The 25,880-nt window shown below is 44.9% G+C and overlaps 1 protein-coding gene across 1 annotated transcript; it reads right to left on the bottom strand.

The window, feature by feature from the left end:
* Positions 1 to 22,129: 22,129 nt before the first annotated feature.
* Positions 22,130 to 23,481, bottom strand: LOC120652180 (WAS/WASL-interacting protein family member 3-like). The gene has a single exon (XM_039929927.1). The coding sequence runs from the start codon at positions 23,283 to 23,285 to the stop codon at positions 22,443 to 22,445; it is 843 nt and encodes a 280-aa protein (XP_039785861.1). The 5' UTR covers positions 23,286 to 23,481; the 3' UTR covers positions 22,130 to 22,442.
* Positions 23,482 to 25,880: the final 2,399 nt, after the last annotated feature.

Below are 25,880 nucleotides of genomic sequence, written 5' to 3' on the forward strand. Positions count from 1 at the left end.
ACACAAGGCATCATGATCAACAGCACAAATGAAGTTGACTAACTTCATAAACAAGTGGGGGTGATTTCCTATACAATTAAGTCACGGTTTACAAATAAATCAACAACTCAGAGTACAAATAGAAATAAATTATACCAAAATTACACTAAACAGAACATGAACATACTAAGCTACCCTGCAAAAATCATATGAAGACATGTAACCATTTAATCACAATAAATCATTTATGCAGGCAACACCTAGCACAAGCTTGAATTATACAGACTAAAATATAGCAAAGTAGAAGCTCAAAATTTAACAGGAGATCTACACAGGGATGATTTATCTACTTTGAATTTCTCACGATTTTATCTATACAGAAATAATTCTGAGAAAATAAACAAAACAGATATCAGTTTAGAAAGATTAAATTTTAGCTCCTGTTCTAGCCATTAACTGATGCTCAAACTTCCTGGACAAGTTAAGATATTCTAGATGAACACTCAGGAATATTTTCAGGATTTAACAAGAATAGAAACTATTTATCATGATTAAAGTCTACTAAACAAGATTAAATCAAATAAATAGCTACACAAGAGAACTGATCATGAAATTTTTATAGCAAAGCTAGTGTAACATGATTCAACTACCACAAAAATTTCAGAGCAATACAAGCTTTTAAGCATCAGATAAGAAAAAGATTAAAGAACAAGTATTTATATACCTATTAACACAAAACCATTTATACAGCAAAAGTTTGCAACTAAAGCCTAACATATTATGGTTCTACTGCATAGAGATCTTCAAGAGGATTCCAAAACATCAAGATTTGCTATTTTAAGAATTTTCTACAAATTGATATTGAATTTCAAAGATCACAGCAAACTATTTCAAACAAGTCCTTAGAGCACTATTCCTCTGAGTCACTGACATCGCAGACAACCCCCTGAGCTTTCTCAAATTCAAAACCGAGGTCCTCGGGTCGGGTCAGAGGGGGAGGCGAGGTTTGACCGGCGGTTTCCCGGCGAGGGGCTCACCGGCGGCGAGGGTGGAGGGGTGCGTGAGCCTCACGGGTTCAAGGCGCACCTCTGGGTGCTTGGAATCGAGGCTAGGGCGGTCGGAGAGGGGGTGTCGACGGCGAGCGGCGGCTTGCGGGCTCGGAGCACGGCGGCGGGGTGGCTCCGGTGGTGTTCGGGTGAGGGGAAATGGCCTAGGAGCTGCGCGAGGTCGAGGCGGTGCTAATGGTGGGGGATGTAGGGGTGGAGCGGGTCTGGGTTGGCGGCTCCGCGGTGGGGTGGAGCTCGCCGGGGTTCAAGCGGGGCGGCGATGGTGTTCTGCAGCGTGGGAGCGAGGAGAGAGCAAAGGAGCGAGTGAAATCGAATCCTGGGGTTCTTGTAGTACTCAGGCGCGCGAAAGATCGAGAGCTGGGCCTCTGGTTTGGGCTCTCCACGGCGGCGTCGCGGTGGCGGCCGCCGGGGAGGTTCTGGGCTCGGCGGGGGTGCGTGGCGAGGGGTGGAGGCTCCAGCGCAAGGCAACAGGAGGGGGAGGAGCTCGCCGGCGACGCGTGGAAGCCAGCGCACGGCGAAGTAATGGCCGGGAAAGCCGGGAAGGCGCTCCACGGCGGCGCTGTCGGTGGCCGGCGGCGAGAAGCAGAGCAGGGAGGGGGAGATGGTCATAAGGGCGATTTTGCAATTTCCAAAAGTTCCAGGGACCTTTCTGTAAACAAGCAATAACTTTTAAACCAAAGCTCAAATGAAAAAGTGCCCAACATGAAAGTTGTTCAACTTTTCAAGATCTACAACTTTGATGTTGTGCAAAAAATTATTTGACCAAAGACTCAAGAGCTAAAATTAAAATCATTGAAGGGATTTTGAATTCTAGGAAATTTGTCTTTTTCAAAGCAAAATCACTTCAAATGTAGACTTACAAGCAAAATGACTACCATGCATTAAATGCACTGAAATTTTGCACAAACACCCTCCACTAAAACTATAATTACACAACCCATTCAACACAACTGCAAAAAGGACCTTGCATAGAATCATAATTGCACATATAACCTTTCATAATTACAAAAAGATCCTTTTTACGCATTTCAAGCACAAGATGCATAGCAACAAACACAATTACTGTGCAGACACCTATTTAATTACTGTGTAAACACCCGGGGTGTTACAGCCTTCCCCCCTAACAGGAATCTCGTCCCGAGATTATAGTAAGAAAAGGGTGCAACGACTTGGTACCTGGACTGGTTCTAAGAAAGTCGGGAAAGTTTCTTTGGAGAAAATTTTCAGTTTCCCAAGTAGCTTCTTCTACAGTATGCTGATTCCACTGGATTTTGTACATTTTAACTTTCTCCCTTCTAGTACTTCTTTCTTTTGTGTCAAGAATCTTGATTGGATACTCCGTATAAGATAGATCGGATTCAATCTCGATATCCTGTGGTTCAAGGATTTCAGTATGTACCCTGGTGCACTTCCGAAGTTGTGATACATGGAAGACATCATGAACGGCGGCCAACTGAGAGGGAAGACGAAGTCGGTAGGCAACGGGTCCACAAGTTTCGATAATTTCAAATGGTCCGATGTATCGGGGTGCTAATTTCCCTTTTAAGCCAAAGCGTTGAACACCTTTAGTAGGAGATACTCGCAAATATACAAAGTCTCCTACCTCGAACTGTAAAGGATCTCTCCTTTTGTCTGCATAACTTTTCTGTCTTGATTGAGCTGCTTTAAGATTAACCTGGATAATTCTGACTTGCTCCTCTGCCTCCGAAACTAAATCTGGCCCAAAAATTTTGCGTTCTCCAGCTTGTGACCAATTCAAAGGAGTTCGACACCTTCGACCGTATAATGCTTCAAATGGTGCCATTTGCAAGCTGGATTGATAGCTATTATTGTATGAAAACTCTGCCAGTGCTAGGCATTTAACCCAATTCTTGCCATATTGAATAACACATGCCCTCAACATGTCTTCAAGGATTTGATTGATTCGTTCAGTTTGCCCATCTGTTTGTGGATGATAAGCTGAACTACGAATCAATTTTGTTCCAAGGGATTCCTGCATTTGCTCCTAGAAACGTGCTATAAACTGAGGCCCGCGATCAGAAATAATCGTCTTTGGAATTCCATATAAACGAACAATCTGATCGAGATAAATCTCTGCGTACCTCTTGGCAGGATAAGTGGTGTGTACAGGAATAAAATGAGCGGTCTTGGTGAGTCTATCAACGATTACCCAAACAGAGTCATGCTTATGAGGAGTAGTGGGTAAACCAACGATAAAATCCATACTGATGTCCTCCCATTTCCAGGATGGAATAGATAAAGGTTGGAGAGTACCAGCTACTTTCAAATGACTAGCTTTAACTCTTTGACAGACATCACACTCAGAAACATATCTGGCGATCTCTCTTTTCATTCGAGTCCACCAGAAATTTTGTTTGAGATCATGGTACATCTTGGTACCACCGGGATGAATCGAAAATTTCGAAAGATGTGCTTCATCAAGGATTTGCTTTCTAAGCTGATGATCCTTAGGTACCACCAGTCGGGATTCAAACCATAGAACTCCCCTATGATCCACTCTGAAACATTTATACTTTGCTTCTCCCTGTGATAACTTTTCCTTGATGACCTTGATACCCTCATCATGTAATTGTCCCATGATGATGCTATCATGAAGTGTAGGCTCAAGGGATATATGGTTCAAACTTCCTTGGGGTACCATTTCTAGATTTAACTTCATCATTTCCTGGCATAGAGTTTCATTGAATGGTTCTACAGATAGACAATGGCATTGTGACTTGCGGCTGAGTGCATCCGCAACCACATTAGCCTTTCCTGGATGATAGTGCACTTCTAGATCATAATCCTTTATCAACTCCAGCCAGCGTCTCTGTCTCATGTTGAGATCAGCTTGAGTGAAGATATATTTGAGGCTCTTATGGTCAGTGTAAACATTACAGTGAGTTCCCATAAGATGATGTCTCCACATCTTAAGAGCGTGAATGACAGCTGCTAATTCCAGATCATGGGTTGGATAATTCTTCTCATGATCCCGGAGAGCTCTTGATGCATAAGAGATAACCCGGTTGTCCTGCATAAGCACACAACCAAGTCCCGTACCCGACGCATCACAATAGACATCAAAAGGTTTAGTACTGTCCGGTGTAGACAATACTGGAGCGGTAGTTAATCTTGCTTTGAGAGTTTGGAAAGCTCCTTCACACTTATCATTCCAAACAAACTTCACTCCCTTCTTCAATAACTCCGTCATAGGCTTGGCTATTCTGGAGAAATCAGTAATGAATCGACGATAATATCCAGCTAAACCAAGAAAACTGCGAATTTGATGAACTGAAATAGGAGATTCCCAATCCATCACTTCTTGTACTTTAGTTGGATCAACAGATATACCATCACTGGAGATAGTGTGACCTAAGAATTTCACACTGTCCAACCAAAATTCACACTTGGAGAATTTGGCATAAAGATGATGATCTCGTAATCGTTGGAGAACGATACGCAAATGTTCAGCATGATCTTCTTCATTCTTGGAGTAGATCAAGATATCGTCAATGAAAACCACGACGAATTTATCCAGCTCCGGCATGAAGACTGAATTCATCAAGTACATAAAATATGCAGGGGCATTGGTAAGACCAAAAGACATAACCAAATATTCATATAGTCCATATCTGGTAGAGAAAGCAGTCTTTGGAATATCACAAGGCTTGATCTTTATTTGATGGTAGCCAGAACGAAGATCAATCTTAGAGAAAACCTTAGCTCCAGCTAACTGATCAAACAGAATATCAATGCGGGGAAGAGGATACTTGTTTTTAATAGTGACCGCATTGAGTGGTCGATAATCAACACATAGCCTCAAACTATTGTCTTTCTTCTTCACAAACAGGGCTGGACATCCCCAGGGTGAAGAACTTGGACGTATAAAACCTTTGTCAAGAAGGTCTTGGAGTTGGACTTTCAATTCTGCTAATTCATTTGGAGGCATTCGGTACGACCTCTTAGAAATAGGGGCGGTACCGGGTTGAAGTTCGATAACAAACTCGATGTCCCTATCAGGAGGCATTTCAGGTAAATCCTCTGGAAATACATCCGCATACTCCCACACGATAGGGATATCTTCAAGTTTAATTTTTTTTGTGGCATAAGCACAAGAGTTAATGCACTCTCGTTGCGGCAGATAGAGTATGGTGGCTCCTTGATGTGGTGAATCTATCTCGATAGCTCGGGAAGAGATATCTAACAGTACTTTATGTTTAGTCATCTAATCCATGCCCAAAATAACATCCATGCCTTCTAAATTCAACAAAATCAAATCTGTCTTTATCACTTTACTACCCAACTTAAGGGGTACATGTGTAGTGATTTGATTGGAAGCTATCCTCCCACCAGGGGTTGTTATCATAAAAGATCCCTTAGTATGACAAAAATCCAATCCTAATCTGGCTCCAAATTTGGCACTTATAAAACTATGCGTTGCACCAGAATCAAATAATATGACTGTGGGTTTATTGTGGATAGAGAAAGTACCCGTCATAACTGGTGCTCCTGCTGGAAGGTCTGTAAGAGTAGTGAAATTAACTCGCCCTTGCCGGACTTGCACCATTTGCCTCTTGCCCTTGCACTTGTTGTTGTTGTTGTTGTTGTTGTTGTTCTGATTAGAGTTTTGCCCTGGATTATTCCTTCTGGGTTGTGGACAATTCTTGGCAAAATGAGAAACACTGCCGCAGTTGAAACATCGATTATTACTATTCCCACTATTGAACTGTGGGGCATTCGACCTTGGGCTAAACTGCTGCTGTTGCTGTTGCTGAGGCACTAGAGGTCTGAATCCTCCTTGTTGCTGAGGCGGCCTAAAGACAAACCTACCCACTGGGGCATTTCTTTGTGGAGGCCTAGGTGGAGTATTCTGCACCAGGCGATACCTCGGTGGCTGGGCACTCGAGGGTCCCGTTGGTGCCTTCCGCTTTTTCTCAGCACGATGTGCAGCAATACAATCTTCCTGTGTAATGGCCATATTAACCAGCTCATTATAGGTATTGGGCTGAACCAAGTTTAAACGTTCTTTGAGCTTAGTATTGAGGCCACGACGGAAACGATCACGTTTCTTGGCATCAGTATCAGCATGATGGCCCGCATATTGGCACAGATGATTGAAGGTCTGTGCATATTGAAGAACAGTGCGGGTTCCCTGATCTAGAGCCAAGAATTCATTCAACTTTCTTTCAATTAGTCCTTCCGGAATATGATGTGATCTGAATGCAGTTCTGAATTCCTCCCAAGATATGATATGTTCAGCAGGCTGCATTTCACAATAATTATCCCACCATATACGTGCAGGACCGCAAAGCTGTTGGGCGGCAAAGGGGGCCTTGTTCGCATCAATACATGGTACCGCTAACAAAGCAAACTTGGAATTGATTGTACGAAGCCAAGCATCGGCATCCAATGGGTCATCAGCTTTGCTGAAAAGTGGAGGTTGGGTACCAAAGAATTCCTGGTAACCCGCTGGTTGTGCCTCCCTTCCTCCATACTGTTGGCGTGGCTGATTTTGTTGCCCATGGACTAGCTGGCGAAGCAGCTCTGTTTGCATGGCCATTAACTCGGCCAGATTCGACGGGGGTGGCGGTGGTTGCTGAGATCCACTGCCATTTTCACAACCGAAGCCATCAGGAGTTCCGCGTGTATGACCAACCATCTGTAATCATGGAAGACATCCATTAGATACATATTTCTCGCTTCCAAAATCAATGGTACGTATAATGATCATACATTTGGATAAAACAAAATCAGCAAAAATGTAACTAGATGCGGTGTAGCACAATGTGCACAACACATAAATGTGCAACCCGCAAAAATTCAAAACTGGTCAGCGGCTAGATAGCTTCATGCTTCATCGTATAGAGACTCAATGCTGAGAGCAAAGAGTAAAGAAAATAATCTATCAATTCGCTCTTCATCGCTATGTACTATGTTGCTAAACAACAGAGATCATAGAAGGGGTTGGACTAAAATTTAGTCTCACAGATTCAACATGCTAACATTTGATGAGCACATATGCCACAAAAATTTGCAACCTCTTGTATTCATCAAACGGCGTGAAGATGCACAAATAAAGAGATTTGTTAAGTAGAAAGATTATGATTTCCAAACTGGTAGTCGCTACTTATATTACATCCAAAGCAGCCTTGTTCTTACAACCTAACATCGCTTAACCTTACCACATATAATACAGCAAGTGGTACTCCTTCCTAAGGCTATTTTACAATAACATCTTCCCTATATACATATGCTACAACAAGAGAACACAACTATCTAGGACAAGTCTAAGTCGCCTAGAAGTCGTCGAGGTTGCCCACAGAAGAGGCACTACCGGAAGAAGAGTCGTCCGGCTGAGGGTTAGGCTCAGCAAGTGCGTGCTCTGAATCTAAGTCAGATACTCCCTCAATCTCCTCTGGGTCCTCCTCTGCTGCTGCCGGCTCAGCTGGGGCATCTAGTTGCTCCTGGAGCATACCAACATGTGCTAAAGCATCAGCCCAATCTGCTTGCAGCTCATTCACCTGCGCCTGAAGAAAACCGATAACTGTGTTGCGCTGCTCTATCTCAGCATCATACTCCATATCCTGATGCTCAAACTGTGCAATAGCAGTGTCCCTCCCAGCAACGGCATCCTGAAGTCCCTCAATCTGAATATCCTTCAAACGAAGGCCTCGCTGAAAACTCTGGGCCAAGTCTATCACCTGGTCCATGTGTCGCTGCTGAAGTATCTGGTAGTGAGACTGGGCATTCATATATCTGACTACTGCCTCGATAGTCTCATCCGCTACATCACCAATCAAGTGCCCAAAGTGTGTGACCCTGAACAGCCACTCTGCATTGCCAGAACTGACTGCTGGAAACAAACCAATAGGATATGCTGCTACCTCCTCGGGATGGTGCTCACAAAAAGTGGTGATAGCGTTGAGAGCTGCTTTCTCAAACGCATCCACAAGACGATACCCAATCACCTCAATCTCAATTGGTGGCCACTCCAAGGTGGGGTGCTGAGGAATGATCATCTTAACTCTGTTCTTCTTAATTCCATCCTCTGAAAACTGGCGTCCCGTGTACTGGGGTGGATCTGGGTAGTGGAAGATACGAAGTGAATCCCAAAGAATCCTCGGAAAACCCTCCCAGTACAGACAATCGGTATGAGCATTTCCCTCCTCATCCCAAAAGATCTGGGAACAAGTCGCCATCTGAATCAAAAAGGATTCAAATGTGAGTAATACAATTATCTCAAGACTTCTCAAATAAAGCTTTAAGAAGACTGCGGTAAAACAAATGTGATTCTAATTCACAAGATGATATGATTCCAAACTCAAAGAATAATAAACCACAATCGGTACTGGTTCATCATTTGAGATTCTAAGGAATGAAAAGATCCTTATAACAACAAGATGGGGCTTAGGAGGAAGGCATGACTCGAAACCATATTTTTCATCTAAGGAAACCTAAGCATTTTACAAGCATGCTACTAATATCAGAGTTTCACTCACTCATGTTTTAAGCACACTAACCCTTATCTTATAAGGATTCATACTAGAAATTCCTTAACAAGCTCATGTAGCAACTTCAAGTAATAGGAACAAATCAAACATCAACTAGATATGCATGCACGTCCTGTTCGTTCCTCACAAGATAAACAATTGCCAACTATCGTTGGGCTTACGTGGTTAGCACGGTGGCATACATAAATACGGCTCTCCCTATATAGCTAGTCGATACATTCTAACCGTTCTTATCTTATCGAATCGTGGTTAGCGTACCTGCATAAGATTGACAGAACATAAATATATAACCCCAATGAACCTTTCATGCCAGCACTCATGAAAGCGTTCCCAAACATTACCGCTCACTATAGAAGCGGCAGCCATACAATTTCCGCCGTATGGCCAACGTTAGCATACGCTACTCAGAGGCGTATTCACAAATTTCTTTACTCCCAATATAGTCGACCGAGGTCGGTATATTGGTAGCAGCTCAAGTAGGCCACTGCTTGAGCACAGCGTTCGGTTCGCATCGCCGACGGGAAGGTCAGACTCCCTCAGCTGACTGAGCACACTTTACTTCCAATATAGTCAACTAATAGTCGATATATTGGAAGCACCTCAAGTAAGCCACTGCTTGAGGGCAGCGTTCGGCTCGCATCACCGACGGGAAGGTCAGACTCCCTCAGCTGACTGAGGATCCTTACCATCTTACCTCACGTAGGTGCGTCGTTACAAGAATTAAGAGTTGCTTGTGAGTATGGTTTGACAAAATATAAAGTGCTGGAAGTCAGATAACATAAACCATACAAAAATAACCACCTAGTAATTCCCATAAATTCCCTAGGACTTTACGTTCTAAACACAACTCTTAACGAATCCAACGTAGTTTTCCGAAATTCTTTATGGTTCCAATTTTATATGGAAAGCGATTTTTAAGGTTCCAACACCTCTGGTATATGCTTGTAGCTCTGTTGCCAGCTGTGGCAGAACCGCCTAAATTATCCCGGCTCAAGTGCGTAAACCATCACCATAAAGGCAACATTAGCTTAAACGCACTTCAAACGGAACAATTTTTGGTCTGTCGGGTAACGTCCCGATACAACCACCGATTCTCGGATCGAACAAGCATACCCCGCACGAAGGCGAGTCCAGAGATATTACAATCACAATTTTACAACACAGGCATATTAAAGATTACAAACCAGTTCAAAAGATTATTACAACACCAAATTAAGTAAAACAGTTATACAAAACATAAGTGTAGAATCAGAGTTTAAAACAGCGGAAGATAAAACACGACGGCTACAACACGTCGCAAAAAGGATACCAGGCTAGCCCAGGCATGGTATCACTCGTCATAGTCATTGCCGGCCGAAGACGTATCCCACTCTACGGACCAGCCAGGAGGCAACGAGCAAGGATAGGTCAAGCTAGCGATCTGATCCTCAAAAGTCATACCTGAAAAAGGGTTTCAACAGCAAGGCTGAGTATTCTAACACTCAGCAAGACTTGACCGACAACGGGTATAAGAAGCCCACCTTAGCTAGACTATGCAAGGCTTTGTAAGGCTCTGGTTTTTCCTTTGCTGAAAAGCAATAAAGAGTAGGTCCTTACTTTCAAGTTTAAGCTTCAAGATTCTAGTTGATTAACCATTCTATGTAAGCATCTACTAACCAAACATGGTGGAACTTCTAAGCAAACATCAAGATTAATAAGGATATTGTTGCTCTTATTACTCTGTGTGGCAAAGAGATCAAGCAGTCTCATTTCATCGTGAGAGGCAGACGATTCTGAATCGAAATTCAACCTTGCAAGGGTAACCTAGCACACACGTCTGGAATACCGTCGGGTCATTCCCAAACAACCGTTGACCTTTCTTTCCGGCTTGTGGATAGGAACACTCTCCCCGACTACAGGGCTCCAAGGTCCAACCGTGCTCGGTCCACCCTTGTCCCTAGAAGTCGTGGTGTTGCGCAACATAAAATAAAACCTATCTCTAAGAGAGAGTGTCAGGTATATCCACTGCCCGGTCCAATCGGCTACTAGGCTTGCCGCGTATCATATTTACGGCATGTGACTAGTACTTTCAAAAACTTAACCAGCACTACCACACACCGCGACCTTAGCAAGTTCATCAACACAGACGGGGTATCACATAAGGTCATGATATCGAACACAACCCCGTCCGTAGTCCTTATATTGATAACAGAAAGTAAACAGGAAATTCCTATAAAGCTCGCGAGTGACAGGCAATCACTCGACTTTTACCGGTCCTATAAGCTTAGCAATTATTCGAACTCAAGTCTAGTGTTCAGTACATAGGTTCCTAGGATCATGCATCTAGAGTTTCAATTCAACTCCTATGAACTGTAAATGCACAAGTAAAATAATACAGTAAATGAAATTAATTTGAAGTATAGGTTATGTCCGGGGCTTGCCTTCTCGGTAGTTGCTAACTATTTCAGCGCTAGGCTCTTCCGAACTTTGGTTCAGGGCTTCAGTTAGTTCCGCAGTGTTCACTTGAGCTTCGAGATCACCTCCGTCAGACTCCGGAATCAACTCGTACGTCCTGTCTGACAAAGTAGTCGTATCTATATGTAATGCAAGAACAACATTATAAACAAACATGGGCAATCGTTTATAGAGTAGTTAAATAACAAATTTAACTACACAAGGCATCATGATCAACAGCACAAATGAAGTTGACTAACTTCATAAACAAGTGGGGGTGATTTCCTATACAATTAAGTCACGGTTTACAAATAAATCAACAACTCAGAGTACAAATAGAAATAAATTATACCAAAATTACACTAAACAGAACATGAACATACTAAGCTACCCTGCAAAAATCATATGAAGACATGTAACCATTTAATCACAATAAATCATTTATGCAGGCAACACCTAGCACAAGCTTGAATTATACAGACTAAAATATAGCAAAGTAGAAGCTCAAAATTTAACAGGAGATCTACACAGGGATGATTTATCTACTTTGAATTTCTCACGATTTTATCTATACAGAAATAATTCTGAGAAAATAAACAAAACAGATATCAGTTTAGAAAGATTAAATTTTAGCTCCTGTTCTAGCCATTAACTGATGCTCAAACTTCCTGGAAAAGTTAAGATATTCTAGATGAACACTCAGGAATATTTTCAGGATTTAACAAGAATAGAAACTATTTATCATGATTAAAGTCTACTAAACAAGATTAAATCAAATAAATAGCTACACAAGAGAACTGATCATGAAATTTTTATAGCAAAGCTAGTGTAACATGATTCAACTACCACAAAAATTTCAGAGCAATACAAGCTTTTAAGCATCAGATAAGAAAAAGATTAAAGAACAAGTATTTATATACCTATTAACACAAAACCATTTATACAGCAAAAGTTTGCAACTAAAGCCTAACATATTATGGTTCTACTGCATAGAGATCTTCAAGAGGATTCCAAAACATCAAGATTTGCTATTTTAAGAATTTTCTACAAATTGATATTGAATTTCAAAGATCACAGCAAACTATTTCAAACAAGTCCTTAGAGCACTATTCCTCTGAGTCACTGACATCGCAGACAACCCCCTGAGCTTTCTCAAATTCAAAACCGAGGTCCTCGGGTCGGGTCAGAGGGGGAGGCGAGGTTTGACCGGCGGTTTCCCGGCGAGGGGCTCACCGGCGGCGAGGGTGGAGGGGTGCGTGAGCCTCACGGGTTCAAGGCGCACCTCTGGGTGCTTGGAATCGAGGCTAGGGCGGTCGGAGAGGGGGTGTCGACGGCGAGCGGCGGCTTGCGGGCTCGGAGCACGGCGGCGGGGTGGCTCCGGTGGTGTTCGGGTGAGGGGAAATGGCCTAGGAGCTGCGCGAGGTCGAGGCGGTGCTAATGGTGGGGGATGTAGGGGTGGAGCGGGTCTGGGTTGGCGGCTCCGCGGTGGGGTGGAGCTCGCCGGGGTTCAAGCGGGGCGGCGATGGTGTTCTGCAGCGTGGGAGCGAGGAGAGAGCAAAGGAGCGAGTGAAATCGAATCCTGGGGTTCTTGCAGTGCTCAGGCGCGCGAAAGATCGAGAGCTGGGCCTCTGGTTTGGGCTCTCCACGGCGGCGTCGCGGTGGCGGCCGCCGGGGAGGTTCTGGGCTCGGCGGGGGTGCGTGGCGAGGGGTGGAGGCTCCAGCGCAAGGCAACAGGAGGGGGAGGAGCTCGCCGGCGACGCGTGGAAGCCAGCGCACGGCGAAGTAATGGCCGGGAAAGCCGGGAAGGCGCTCCACGGCGGCGCTGTCGGTGGCCGGCGGCGAGAAGCAGAGCAGGGAGGGGGAGATGGTCATAAGGGCGATTTTGCAATTTCCAAATAGTTCCAGGGACCTTTCTGTAAACAAGCAATAACTTTTAAACCAAAGCTCAAATGAAAAAGTGCCCAACATGAAAGTTGTTCAACTTTTTAAGATCTACAACTTTGATGTTGTGCAAAAATTTATTTGACCAAAGACTCAAGAGCTAAAATTAAAATCATTGAAGGGATTTTGAATTCTAGGAAATTTGTCTTTTTCAAAGCAAAATCACTTCAAATGTAGACTTACAAGCAAAATGACTACCATGCATTAAATGCACTGAAATTTTGCACAAACACCCTCCACTAAAACTATAATTACACAACCCATTCAACACAACTGCAAAAAGGACCTTGCATAGAATCATAATTGCACATATAACCTTTCATAATTACAAAAAGATCCTTTTTACGCATTTCAAGCACAAGATGCATAGCAACAAACACAATTACTGTGCAGACACCTATTTAATTACTGTGTAAACACCCGGGGTGTTACATTTCTCTTCCTAAATTGATTGCATAGGGTATCAATGTAGTTTATTTTATTAACTTATTGGATAGACCTAATAACCTAAAATATTAACAACATGCACGACATGCATCCCTATTTGGTGTGTGTGTGTGTTTGAGTAGGAGGAGCCGAGGAGCTTGTGGAAGAGGAATATGGTTGGACTGCTAGACTAATACAATTGTATTTCTACGTTCAGCCCTGCTGAATTTTTGCCGTGTCTACGGAAATCTTATCATTTCTTTCGCTCTACGTGACTTGTGGAACCTAAAATAATCTTGCTTAAGATTAGTTCCCAATCAAACAGTTGTCAACGTAGTCAAATTCGTCTAATTGCTGTGAAGCCCAAAGATATTGATATTGAATACGAGGAAGAGTGCACGTATCACATTTCACATGATAAAACGATGCGAGGGATCACAGGATCCCGTGTGGCCATCTTCCTTGTCATGCGACAGAATGCAACGCGAGTAGCTTCCAATCCCAATCCGATTTGAAGCAAGCAAGCGACAAAAACAGTGGCGGTGGCATGTTGCCCTTCGCCGCGGAACAGTGGCGTGCCCAAAGTCCGAACCAACCAGCAGCCCGGCGGCGGCCGCGCGGACGGTTGACACGGGCGGTGGGGGATCGCCGTCGCCGCCGGATCACGTGCGCGGGGAGAGGCACGCCGGCACGGCACGGCGCGTCGCGCGCCACCACGCACCGGACCACACGTAGTACGCGTCGTGCTCTGCCGCTGGCGGGGCGCGGGCGGTTGGGGCCCGACGGAGACCCGGCCCCCGCGCCGGAGGGTGGGGGGTCCCGGCCGCCTCCTCTGCCGGCTCTGCTGGTCCGACCGCACGCGTGCCCTGCTGGCGCGGGGCGGTTGGGGGCCGACGGGGACGGCCGCGCCGTGGACGGAGATCCCGGCGGCCGCCTGTCGGCTCTGCTGCTGGTCCGCGCGCACCCGACGACGTGACGTCGTGACCTGCCGCTGCCGCCGTCAGATCCGGGGGCGGAGCCGGCGAGCGGTTCGCGTGCTTCCTCGTGGACAGCAGCGGGTGGACGAGTGCTCGCGGCTAGGGCTTTCGTCCACAAGGCCCAGCCCAGAGGGGAGCCACTCTTCAGATTTAGATTTCTTTTTATTTCAAAAAAATGTTTAGATTTCTGAAAACCGTTCCCTAGGGGTTCGACTAGGTCCTACGTGCCTACCTAGCTATGGCACTCGTGGCGTCGTTGTCCGATCGAATGACTCATCAGCCAAAACAAGGTAAACTGCTACAGTAAGGCTACGTAAAAAGAATCAACATATCGTAGATTCATATATAGGATAATTTTATTTTTCTAGCATCTCATCCGGATAAAGCATGCACTTAATGCAACCATTATTAAAGGGATAACATCTCGATCTCATTAAACCTTTACTGTAATCTTTGTTAGAACTTAGAAGAGAGAGAATGGGAGTGCATGGGGTGGGGGGAAGCCGACTGCAAACTGTACAATCAGCTAGAAAAAAGACGAGCTCGCTCAAGTCCAATTTATCTTTTGAAAAGTTGTTCTTACTTATGGCCCTTTTGGGAGGGCTCTTAACGGCTTGAGTTCTACCTATTTCGCGCAAATCAAAGCACGTTGTACCCTGAAGCCGTCTTGTAATCTTGGATAAAAATGGACTAGAAGCTAGGTGAAGGCAGCCATTTTTTTAAAACTTCACCCGATTCGGCTTCTCAGGTGAAGCCGTTTTGGAGGAGCCCTTCCAAACAATCTCTTAACTGTGCACAAACCTACTAATAATAAGAACGAAACAAAATGACGAACGCTCAGTGGATCCCTCGTGCCGTCATGTTGTTCGAGAAGGCAACCAATGCCACGACCCAGCCGACCACACATGTATATCCTTTTGTAGTGCTCCGTCCGGGCCCCTCTCACTGAAAAGAGCAATAGCTAAATGGAACAAAGAGCTTTGCGGGCCGGCATGTTGGGGCTCGAACTAGCTCTAGGTAGTAGTGTAGCCAGTACGTAGAGGGCACATGTGTCACCAGCCGTGCGCCCGGGGTGGCTGACAGGCGAATATAGAGCGTGCGCCGGGGCCCACCCCACTACTACAGAATAGCCTTTGTTCCAGATCATTTATTCCGGTTATCTTTGGGCCCGGGACAAAAAGGTGTCTTTTGTCCCGGGTCCAAAGGCTAGCCGGGCCAGCGGGGGACATGGGCCTTTTGTCCCGGGTGGAGCCACCAACCCGGACAAAAGGCCCCCCTTTTGTCCCGGTTGGTGGCTCCACCCGGGACAAAAGGTCCAACCCCTTTTATCCCGGTTGGTAACACCAACCCGGACAAAAGGGTGACCCTTTTATCCCGGTTGGTGGTACCAACCGGGACAAAAGGACCCTTTTGTCCCGGTTGGTGTTACTAACCCGGACAAAAGGCCCCTCCACGTGATAGTTCAAAAAGGAGTTATTCTTTACTGAGTCACATGTACTACTTAGTTGAGTTGGCAAGGAAGCCATGCGCTAGGCAATAGGTCTTGGGTTCCAATCCCGCAGGGCGCAAATATTTTTTAGCACGAGAGACATTTTGTCCCGGTTCTACCACCCGGGACAAAAGCCTCCAGCGCTTTTGTCCCGGCGGCCTTGTCCCGGTTCCAAAACCGGGACAAATAGCCCTTTGGAACCGAGACAAATGGCCCGATCTGTAGTAGTGCCCGTCAACCACTGCCGGGCACTATTGTCTTGACCGCACCATAGTATAGCTAGCTGCTGCAAAGTGCAAACCGTGTGGTGATAGGGATGGTGCCATGGAATATAAAAAAAATCAGTACAATATAATATTGCCTTCTTGAGCTTTTGCTAGTTCTACAATGTAATGCTTCACGTCGATTCTTTTCTTTCTATAACACTAGCTATTTGAGATAAAAAAAAACGCGTTTTGGATTGCCCAACTTCTCGATTACAAGAATGGCGATGCACGGGAAAGCACATCGTCGGTGCAGTTTCTAACACATGCATGCCTAAGAACACATTGCTTTCTTACGGCCAAATTGAATAAGGAATCCCTAAGAGTTAAGGGCGACGGTTAATGTGAGAAGCACTGTTCACCTAAATGGCTGTTTATAGCCTGCTGTTCAAGCGCTGTGACACGTTACGTTTGTTTAATCAACCATTTTTAACCTGTTTATTAATACTTGTTTTAATCCGTTTCAACTATCGTTTAGCCCGAATAAATTTTCGCATTGCTGCATTCACTGAATGGATTGTTCTGGAGCGCCGAGGCGCGCACAAACAATAATAATCATACTTGATTAGTGCTGAGCAAGTCTAAAAAATGGTGAAATGATGGCACAAATGTATGTGCTACCAAGGCGCGCGTGGGGCATCATCCACTGTGTTCGGCAGCTCCAGCAGTCTCCAACCCAACAGTATTTTCTTCTCACACCGCTCCAGCACCAGCTTCCAGCCACCAGTCAGTCAACAGTATTTTTTTTCTCATATCACTCCAACCAGCAGCTCCAACTCCAGCCCAACTAACAGAGATGGATTCATTTCCATGGATCTCCATCGATCTAATAAAGAGATGGATGCATGAGAGAGGCAGGCAAAAGATATGATGCTGCTGGCCGGCCGGCCGGCGCTCGCTGTGGCTTAGCTAGTTGCTGGCTGTGCATGCATGTGTATGGTAGTGGGGGGTTCAGGAGTAGTAGTAGGCCATCATCACACAGTCAGTCGGTGACACAAAGTCTAGAGAGAGCTCGCTAGCTAGCTCTTTGCAGAGAGAGAGAGAGATTTTCTTTGGTTGGTGTAACCCTTAGCTTTGTGCGTGGATGGATGGAAAAGGCTCCGGCCTTTCTAAAGAGTTTTTAGGTGCGCTGCTTTCCGATCGATCTTGTTGTCCTGCCTGACAACCCTCCATCGACCCAGCTCTATCTGTCGGATCGATCGGCCGCTCCCAGCGGCTCCTTTCTACTTTCTCGGCTCCGCATCATCATCCTTGCCAACGTGTAAATTACACCATGGCCGCCGCGCGCGCCACCAGCCTACCAGAGCTATGCATGTACAGCCTAGCTATAGCTAGATGCATGGTTACATATAGGTTGTGTTTAGATCTGTTGTGTTTAGATCCGTAAAATAGTGGTAAAAAGAGTCACATCGGACACTATAGCACACTGCAACACTTTTCGTTTGTTTGTTGTAATTATTATCCTACTATGATCTAACTAGGCTCAAAAGATTCGTCTCGTCGTGTACATCAAAACTATACAATTATTTTTTTTATTTACCTACATTTAATGCTTCATGCATGAGGCAAAAAATTTGATGTAATAGGTGAATAGTGAAGTTTGGTGAGAGAAATTTTGGAACTAAACAGCTATAGATAAGCTCTGCACGTACGGGCCCTACAACTTCTCTCTCTTCTCTCTCTACATTAAGCTAGGGTTTGTGCTGTTAATTTCCTAGCTATTATTAGTTATAAACTGCTATCTGTACCATTATTACGTCGACCTTTCATCAGGCGACTACTATTACAATGTCAAAGAAGATAGTGGCCCGGTATATCCATCTCCTTGCTATGTGTCCCTGCTATGTTGTTTACAACGGATGATCTGATCTCCTTGTGTGATTTCGTATTACCACCCTAGCTTTTGACGAGTAGAGATCAGTTGGTCTGGTAGGGGAGACCATCTGACCATGCGTATGTATGCATTGCAGGCATGACCTATTATTATATATGTGTAAGAAGATGATGTAACCATCATGCACATCTGTACGTTGTCTAGCCGATGATGATGCCTTTCTAGGGACATATATAAGACACTATTCCATGGAGAATCATGCATGTATGATGACTCTTATTAAAGGTAATAAAGCTAGCTGCTAGCTAATAATAATATAAATAGAGCTAAGAAACCCTTAAGATATCTGTTAAGAGCTACTCCAGTGTGACATATTTATCCTGTCGGAATTGCTATGTTGCATACATAAGACCATCTTGACCTTGGGCGCTGAAGCTCATCATATATTATATAAACAAAACTATTTTTTCTACCGTAAACTGGCATCCCCCTATGCTATACATGCCCTCTATTTTTTACTAATATAGTCTTGGTAACTTATGGATCCAGCAAGCAACCTCCAAAATATGTCACAAGAAAAAACATCATATATATGTCAATCAGTTAATTAATCTGAGAAGACAGTAGGAAAAAAAAGGGCCGGCGCGCATGCTGGAAGCAAAACTAAAAAAGTAGTCTATCAAATAAAAACATCACGAAGTTATGTTTATTCCACAATTTTTTCCTACAAATTTGGATTATTGGACAAGTAGGCTAGCTCTCACTTCTCTTGTAAACACCATTTTAATTAGCCAAGCAGCACACACTGCTTACAATTAATATACCGGCTCAAGTTTACAAACCATGCATTTAAATGTCAAGTAATTAATATATTGGTCACATTATTACACTTCTAGTCCATTATATATTTTTGAATAGGCATGTCAATAATATTGGGCCTAATTAGTTGGTATGAATATATTTTAATAAATTATGTTTGGCTCTGGGAGCATGTGGCTAATTAATATTTAGACAGCGACCTTTTTTTCTGTTTCACATGCACTATTGTTATTATCCGGAAGTTCCCACACACAGACACATACATGTGCAAACAATTGAGTTGACAGTACACCTTTGATGTATTACCTCTCTATGTAAAAGAGAAGGCTCCAATTGCTCAGATGATGACAACACGGCGCTCATCATTCCAGAGTACAACATATCATCTCACCAGTCACCATTTGGCTCGTTGCAGCACGCGCTCATGGAAGTGATACGGTACTGTGTATGATCCCAAGCGGCTTTAATATAGTATGGCTAGGAATGTTCAAGACTCGTTTAGATTTTTAATCACTCTATTCGGCTGGCTGTGATTTGTGGCTGATGCCGATTTATTGTAAGAAAAAGTATGGCTGGCTGGCTAGTGCTGTTGGCTGGTGCTAATTTGGTGTGAGAGAAAAACACTATTAGCTTGTTGCAGCAAAACAGAGTTTAATGTTTTGGTTTCTTGCATTGTAGCGCACTCTGTGATCGATCAGAAAGAAAAGACTGATCGAACAAGCAAGTACTAGTGCACTATACTATTTATATGTATATTTATATCTATGTGTACACCAACTCCTAAATAGTCTCGCGTATGCACACGTGACGACAGAGGTACAAATGGTACTATGTTAATGTCGTCGATCCCAATGCGCATCCAGCACTACATCAGTATTTCATGATCTTTCAAGTACATATGAGATGATAAATGGCTGCCTATTACTAATAATACGATAAGAGATACCCACGATTTACTTAGCAGTCACTTGTTCTGGATCACTCTTTAAATTAATGCCACATTGATAGGCATTGTTGGCACTGTGTTAATAAAACACCCCAAAAAATCGAAGAATAAAGATGTTGTTGATTAACTAGAAAAGAGTAATTGGTTCAACTAATTAGTTTGTGCAACTTTGAGGTAAAAGTTCAACCTCCGTTTGGTTTAAGCTGGTTGCCTTGGCAACTGTGGTGAAGAGTATATGTATGCTTGGATTGAGCGCTAATTATTATGTGCACAATATATGCCATTTTACTACATCAGGATGCTGTTTGGCATACTGATGATCGACCATGTGCCCAAACTGGCGGTCGAGCAATATTGTGTAAAATGGCAAGTGAGGAATGTTGAGTACTCTATCTTGCTTGTGATGAGTGAATTGTCAACCGTGCGGTGTGATCGTGCGCTTGGTCTTTGGATTGCAGGTACACGGGCGTCGAGTGTCGGCGGGGAGCTGCCGTGAAGATGCTGTAGCCGATGGACCGTGCGGTGGATGGCGGTGAAGGGCAGCCGGGACCGGAGCTCGGACCGGGCGGCAGCTGTGGCGTCCACTCCTGGATCAAGGGGGCAAGCGGCGACGGAAGACGGGTTTCTTGGTTTGCGCCACAAAACCAAGGAGACGGACGGCGGTTGAAGACGCCAAGTCGTGGAGGCACGGGCGTCGGTCTCGGGACTGACGGAGGCGACGGGCGTCGACGGCATATAGGGCCTCGCTGCGGGCGAGGAGGTGACGGGCGTCGGGCGGCGTCTAGGGCCGTCAGGAGGCCGAGGCGGGAACGGCGTCTAGGGCCACGGCGTGGAGGCGGGAATCTTCCCGCGCGTGAGGTTTAGAGGGTTTTCTCAAAACCGGCCACCTACCCGGGTTTCGCGGACCCTCCAAAACCGCGGACCGGATCTTCGTCGACGTGGCGGCATCGCAGCAAAGACTTCGAGTTGAAGAAAAAAGCTCCGCCGTCGATCGAGGCTGTACAGCAGGGTGCTGCTGACCCGACTGGTCTGACCGGTCTGGCCGCAGCAGCCGGGTATAAATACCCCCCACCAGTCCGTGGCTGGTTGAGTCTCTTGAGCCTTTTATTTTCTCTTCGTTTTTCCTTCTCCCTGCCCCTGCTCTAGGTTAGGGCCAAGGTCTCCAACGCAAAGGGAGGTTAGGTTATAGCTAATCTCTCCGATTTAGAGGGTGGATGATGGTGTGGTCGGCTCTAGCCTTTGTATAGGTGAATTCCTCCGTGAATTATGAATAAAATTGTGTTGAGATTCACCCATGTGTGCTGAGCTTTTCGTCCTCCCCTCCCCTTTGTGTTTTGGACTTGATTTTCCTCCTTTGAGGTGTTTTGTGTTTGGAGGAGTTAAGTTCTTCGATTCGTGGTTTGATGGACTCGTTGTGACGATTCTAATCTATCTAGCCTAGTGCCAAACCTGCAGGAATTGCGAGTTCTCACGGATTGAGATTTTTGGGTTCTTGAGAAAACCCCAATTCTCTTTGGTCTTCCCTTAATTTCTCACGATCTGTTAATCTTTTGGGAAAGATCTTTTGGGAATATGTTCATGGGGTAGATGCGAAGCTTTCCTCCAAGTTTCGTTGGATTTGGACTTCGTTTGCTCGAGATTTGACATTTGGAACTTTGTTGGCGGGCTGTCTGGGAGCGACCGGTCTGACCGGTCTGTGCAACCGGTCTGCAGTTTGAATTCCCAGCCCGACCGGTCTGTGCAACCGGTCTGACCGATCTCTGCAGTCCAGTTCTGCGTTTCGACTCGCTGTGCTTCCGCGCTGCGACCTGGGTATTCTGCTTCGAGATAGCTTGTCCATAGCTATTCTCGCTGACCTAGGTTGGAAGGGTTGTGGTGATTTTGGGACATAAGCCAACGTTTCAAATTTCGGAGGAAATTTTGATCGGCTCCCATTCACCCCCTCTGGTCGGCAGGTTCGGTCCCTCACCAAGACAATATATGAATGATTAATACAAGTATATATATGACTTATATATCCCTCCCTAATTTTTGAAGTTATTAGTAATATGTAGTATAAGATTTACAATAAAAAAAGGTTTCCACAAAAAAATCAGGATCAAGCATGAATTCATATCGATCTGCAAGCAGCAAAAGATAAACCTACCTGCTAGCAAGCTAGCTTCTCTGTTGCACCAACAGCTTAGAGATGAGTTTTGCAAGCATATCCTCCAAAAATCAAACTCCAATAAGCAGATTCAATCAGCAAAGAGCCATAAAAAAGGAGCCATATCTTTCACTGTACGGCATTTACACGCAGAACCGAAAGGAAAGAAAAGTTAAAAGGAGTTTGATCATTTCATCCCATCTCGACAAGGACACACTTGCTAGCTAGTAATAGCGATGGAAGCCGAACAAACTGGCTTTCACCCCCATTACAAGTTTCGTCACGGCGGTTACGCGTCTTATATATTTTCCTTCCATTTTGCACCAACAAAATTTCAACATCAAAAATCCAAAATTATTAACTTGGAGGAACAAGTCAAAAAGGCCCAGATTTATGTATGTACATACGCATCATATGCCAAAACCAAGAAATCAAGACTCACAATTATGCAGCTTGCCCAATGCAAAAAAATTAAACATTTGTAGTGGCCAAGTAGTAGAAGCTAGTAGCCAAGAATTAGCTTTGCTTCTCTCCATCCTCCACACAGATCGAACTCGCTCTCTCGATGAGCACACCGATTTAACAGAGAGGGAGAGATCGCTTACGTACTGCTAGTGCCGGCCGTACTTGTCTCCGGCGGTGAAAGAGGAGAAGAAACCATGGCCGCCACCGGGGTCCCCTCTCTCGGCTTCCGCCGCCGCCGCCGGTGGATCGAAATCATCGAACGAGTTGAAGCTGAACCCTCCCATGCCGATTCCGTGGTAGTGATCAGCCGCCGCGCCTGATGATCCGCCGGACGTCGCCGCCGCCGCTGTAGCTGCGCCGGCGCCGCCGCTCGGCATCGCGTTGCTCTTGGCGAACAGCGCGAGCGCGTCCACGAGGGAGCTGGTACTGGCAGTAACATTATTATTGCTACCGCTTGCGTTAATGGTGGTGTTAGCTAGGGTGGTGGTGCAAGCGCTGGGGGGCAGCAGCACGGGGTACTTGAGAGGCGACGGGCGCAAGAGGAACGGCGGCGTGCCGCCGAGGAGGCGCGGGCGTACGGCGGGGGGCGGCGCTGGGGCGAAGGGCGGCGCCGGGAAGCCGGTGAACTCCTGCACCATGGCGCGGAAGTTGGAGGTGTCGGTGGTGAGCACCGTGGTGGGCGGGCGGCGGGAGGCCCTGGGGCGCTTCTTGGCCGGCTTGGCGGCGGGCGCCGGGGCGGGAGGGAGCGGCGGTGGCACCGGCGGTGGAGGGGAAGGCGACGACATGGCCGTGGAGGAAGCGGGCCGGAGGAGGCCGTGGAAGGAGGAGTCGAGGTACAGGCTGGCGTGGGAGGAGGACGGGAGGAAGAGGCTTTGGTGATGGTGGTGCTGGTGCTGGGAAGAGAACTCCTGGTCGGCGGCGCCGTCGAGCGCTGCGGTGGTGGGCAGGGAGGGGGAGGAGGGGAGGCTGTCGCTGGTGGTGGACGCCATGGGCAGCGGGCGGACGACGGCGCTGGATCGGTGGAGGTGAGGCCGGGGAGCTAGGAAGAGTCGAAGAGAAGGCGTGGAATGGTGGGAGCTCCTGATAAAGGGACAGATAGGGTTTGGTGTGGGGAAGCTCTACACTAGTTGAGGGAAATGGGGATCTTGATGATGCAGGTGGATTGGAGATATGGGCTGATGAACAAGCTAACGGCGCATCGATTGGTTGTGTTGATGATGGGTTTTAAATTTTAATGGATCATAAATATACTAGTTTTGACGAGTACCGGCAGTAAGTATTTAGATGTCCATAATACATTAATACCGTACCTTTAATTTGCTCACCGTATGTTTTCTCACTACTAGCTTAGCTAGGGGCTCAGTTATCAGTGAATCATTTTCGTCCAAATTTCTCCTTGATTAGGGCAGATGTGCTTCGGTCGTCGTTGCAAAAAATGTGCATGTCAAAAATTTCATATATAGAGTGTCTGCAAATTATATATGTCGATAAATACCATCCAAACAAATTAAACTTTTTTTATGAAACAGGAGTGGTTGCCCCCCTATTGATTATGCTTTATATAAATATAAAAAAGAAATAAGCGTAGGGTACAAATCAAGAAATAAATTTAAAGTATAGAGACAATCAATGATATTAAACAAGGTTCTCTGCTAGCTATTCCTCTTCAATTTGAGGGAAATACTTTCTCTAGCCGGCCCGATGCATAACCAATGCGACTACTCCTTGAATTTTTTATTTGCAGCTTGCAGGAGTGTCAGCAGTATACTCCTGGAGATTCTCCATGAAGAACGGGACACGCATGCATGTAGCTGCTGTCGAAATACTTCCAAGGTTTCAAACAGACAGTCTAGGGCTATCGTTTCATTCACTACGTACAGAGAACACATTCATAGGATGGAAGGTAGCTCCATATATTTTTTCTCCTCCGTAGATCTCTCTCGAGCCTAGAGGGACGAACACCTTACTTTCAGCAAAATTAAACCCTATTGCCAAACACCTTACTTTCTTGAGTTGTTCATTGAATTTTAGAGGGACTATGATCTAAGATAAACTGTGCTGAACAATTATAATTATATTTTGCTTACCTGGTAGGTATATAATTGTGGTTCAGAACTTCAGATGACCTATCAATCAGATGCTCATTTTTCCAACAAAGCACAAGTTAATTGACTTTTCGGTAGTGACCCAGGCCCTATAGCTAGTAGTACTGCTTTGGACAAGGCTTTGTAGCCGTAGGCGTCTATTACGTACCAGGCCAGTGCCTATAAGATCGATCATAAAAGCGAGGGTTACGTCAGGAAAAAAATAAGCTTGATTACTATACGCTCTCAAGTGTGAACAATCACCTATATACATCTTTTTTTTTTGCGGGTAATCACCTATATATATCTGACGGGATTGGAGGCCTCTCTATATATGATCTCTGTAGCGCAGTGTATTGCATTGGCTCTCGATCTGTATGCCTCATGATGATCAGTTAATTCTTTTTTTTTTGAAAGATATGATGATCGTTAATTCACTGGCTATAGCTGCACAGCATCAGTGACAGTGACCGCATTATGCAGACGTCCGACGAGCACCTAGCAGCCAGCCAACCTCTGTAAAATTTTCTTTTTCCAATGCAACGAACCAGCATCCTCCTCTGCGTAAAGCTAACAGGTGGCTACTTTTCTACAATGTTTTCTTGGGAGGGTTCTCCTCTTCAAATGTATTTTTTTCCTTTTTCTGTACTCGACCGTGTAGTCAACAGATACACGCCGGTCCTTAATTCGTACGTGCTATGTGTGTGTTTCAAATACTCTTATGATCAATGGTACGGTTTCGAAATAGATGGCATGCTGTGTACTCCCAATATATTGAAATCACCATTTATAAAGTAGGTGGCAATAGTTCAGATGGCGCACAAACTCTTTAATACCGGCACAGTATTTCAAAATAAAACGCCCTTGATATATTAGTTTATGGTAGGACATTATTAGACTCTTGCATGGCTGGAAATCACTCTTTCGTTTTTATTTTTTTGGGAATATTATTAATTACAAATATAAACGTGTTCCTTTATATTGGATGTCCATCCAGAAAATTTATGATATATTAGGTAACCTATAAATTGAAGCAAGTACAAGTTGGACTTTTTTCTCAAAAAAAAGGTTGCGACACAGAGCTAATAGAAAACCTTGCGTATATATAAATAAAAAAACTATAGTTGAAATGAAAAAAAATAACAAGGCTCGTAAAAGATTTTCTGTGGGTAGGCTCGTAAAAGATTAATGACGTACGGTTTTAAGAAAAAAAAAGGCAAAGTGTGAAAACGTAGTAACTAAGAAAGGGGCCGGGTAAAGTAAGGCAGTTTTCCAAAGAGAGAAGCCGATCGCGATAGTTCATTCATAGAATTGATGGGTCAGCATGATGAGCTTCTCTTAATTTGGGGAAAGAAATTGAGTGCTGGGGATGTATATACAGAGGCGAAGCTAAACCCAAAAGTACCCTGGTGCACTCCTTCATGTCTATAGTAATCCTATAATTATCAAGTAATGTTTCACTAAGTACCTTTAGATTTTGCATTTGAACCCTGGTGCACG

Source organism: Panicum virgatum, chromosome 9K (assembly GCF_016808335.1).
Source record: "Panicum virgatum strain AP13 chromosome 9K, P.virgatum_v5, whole genome shotgun sequence".
In the NCBI taxonomy this organism is placed as follows: Eukaryota; Viridiplantae; Streptophyta; class Magnoliopsida; order Poales; family Poaceae; genus Panicum; species Panicum virgatum.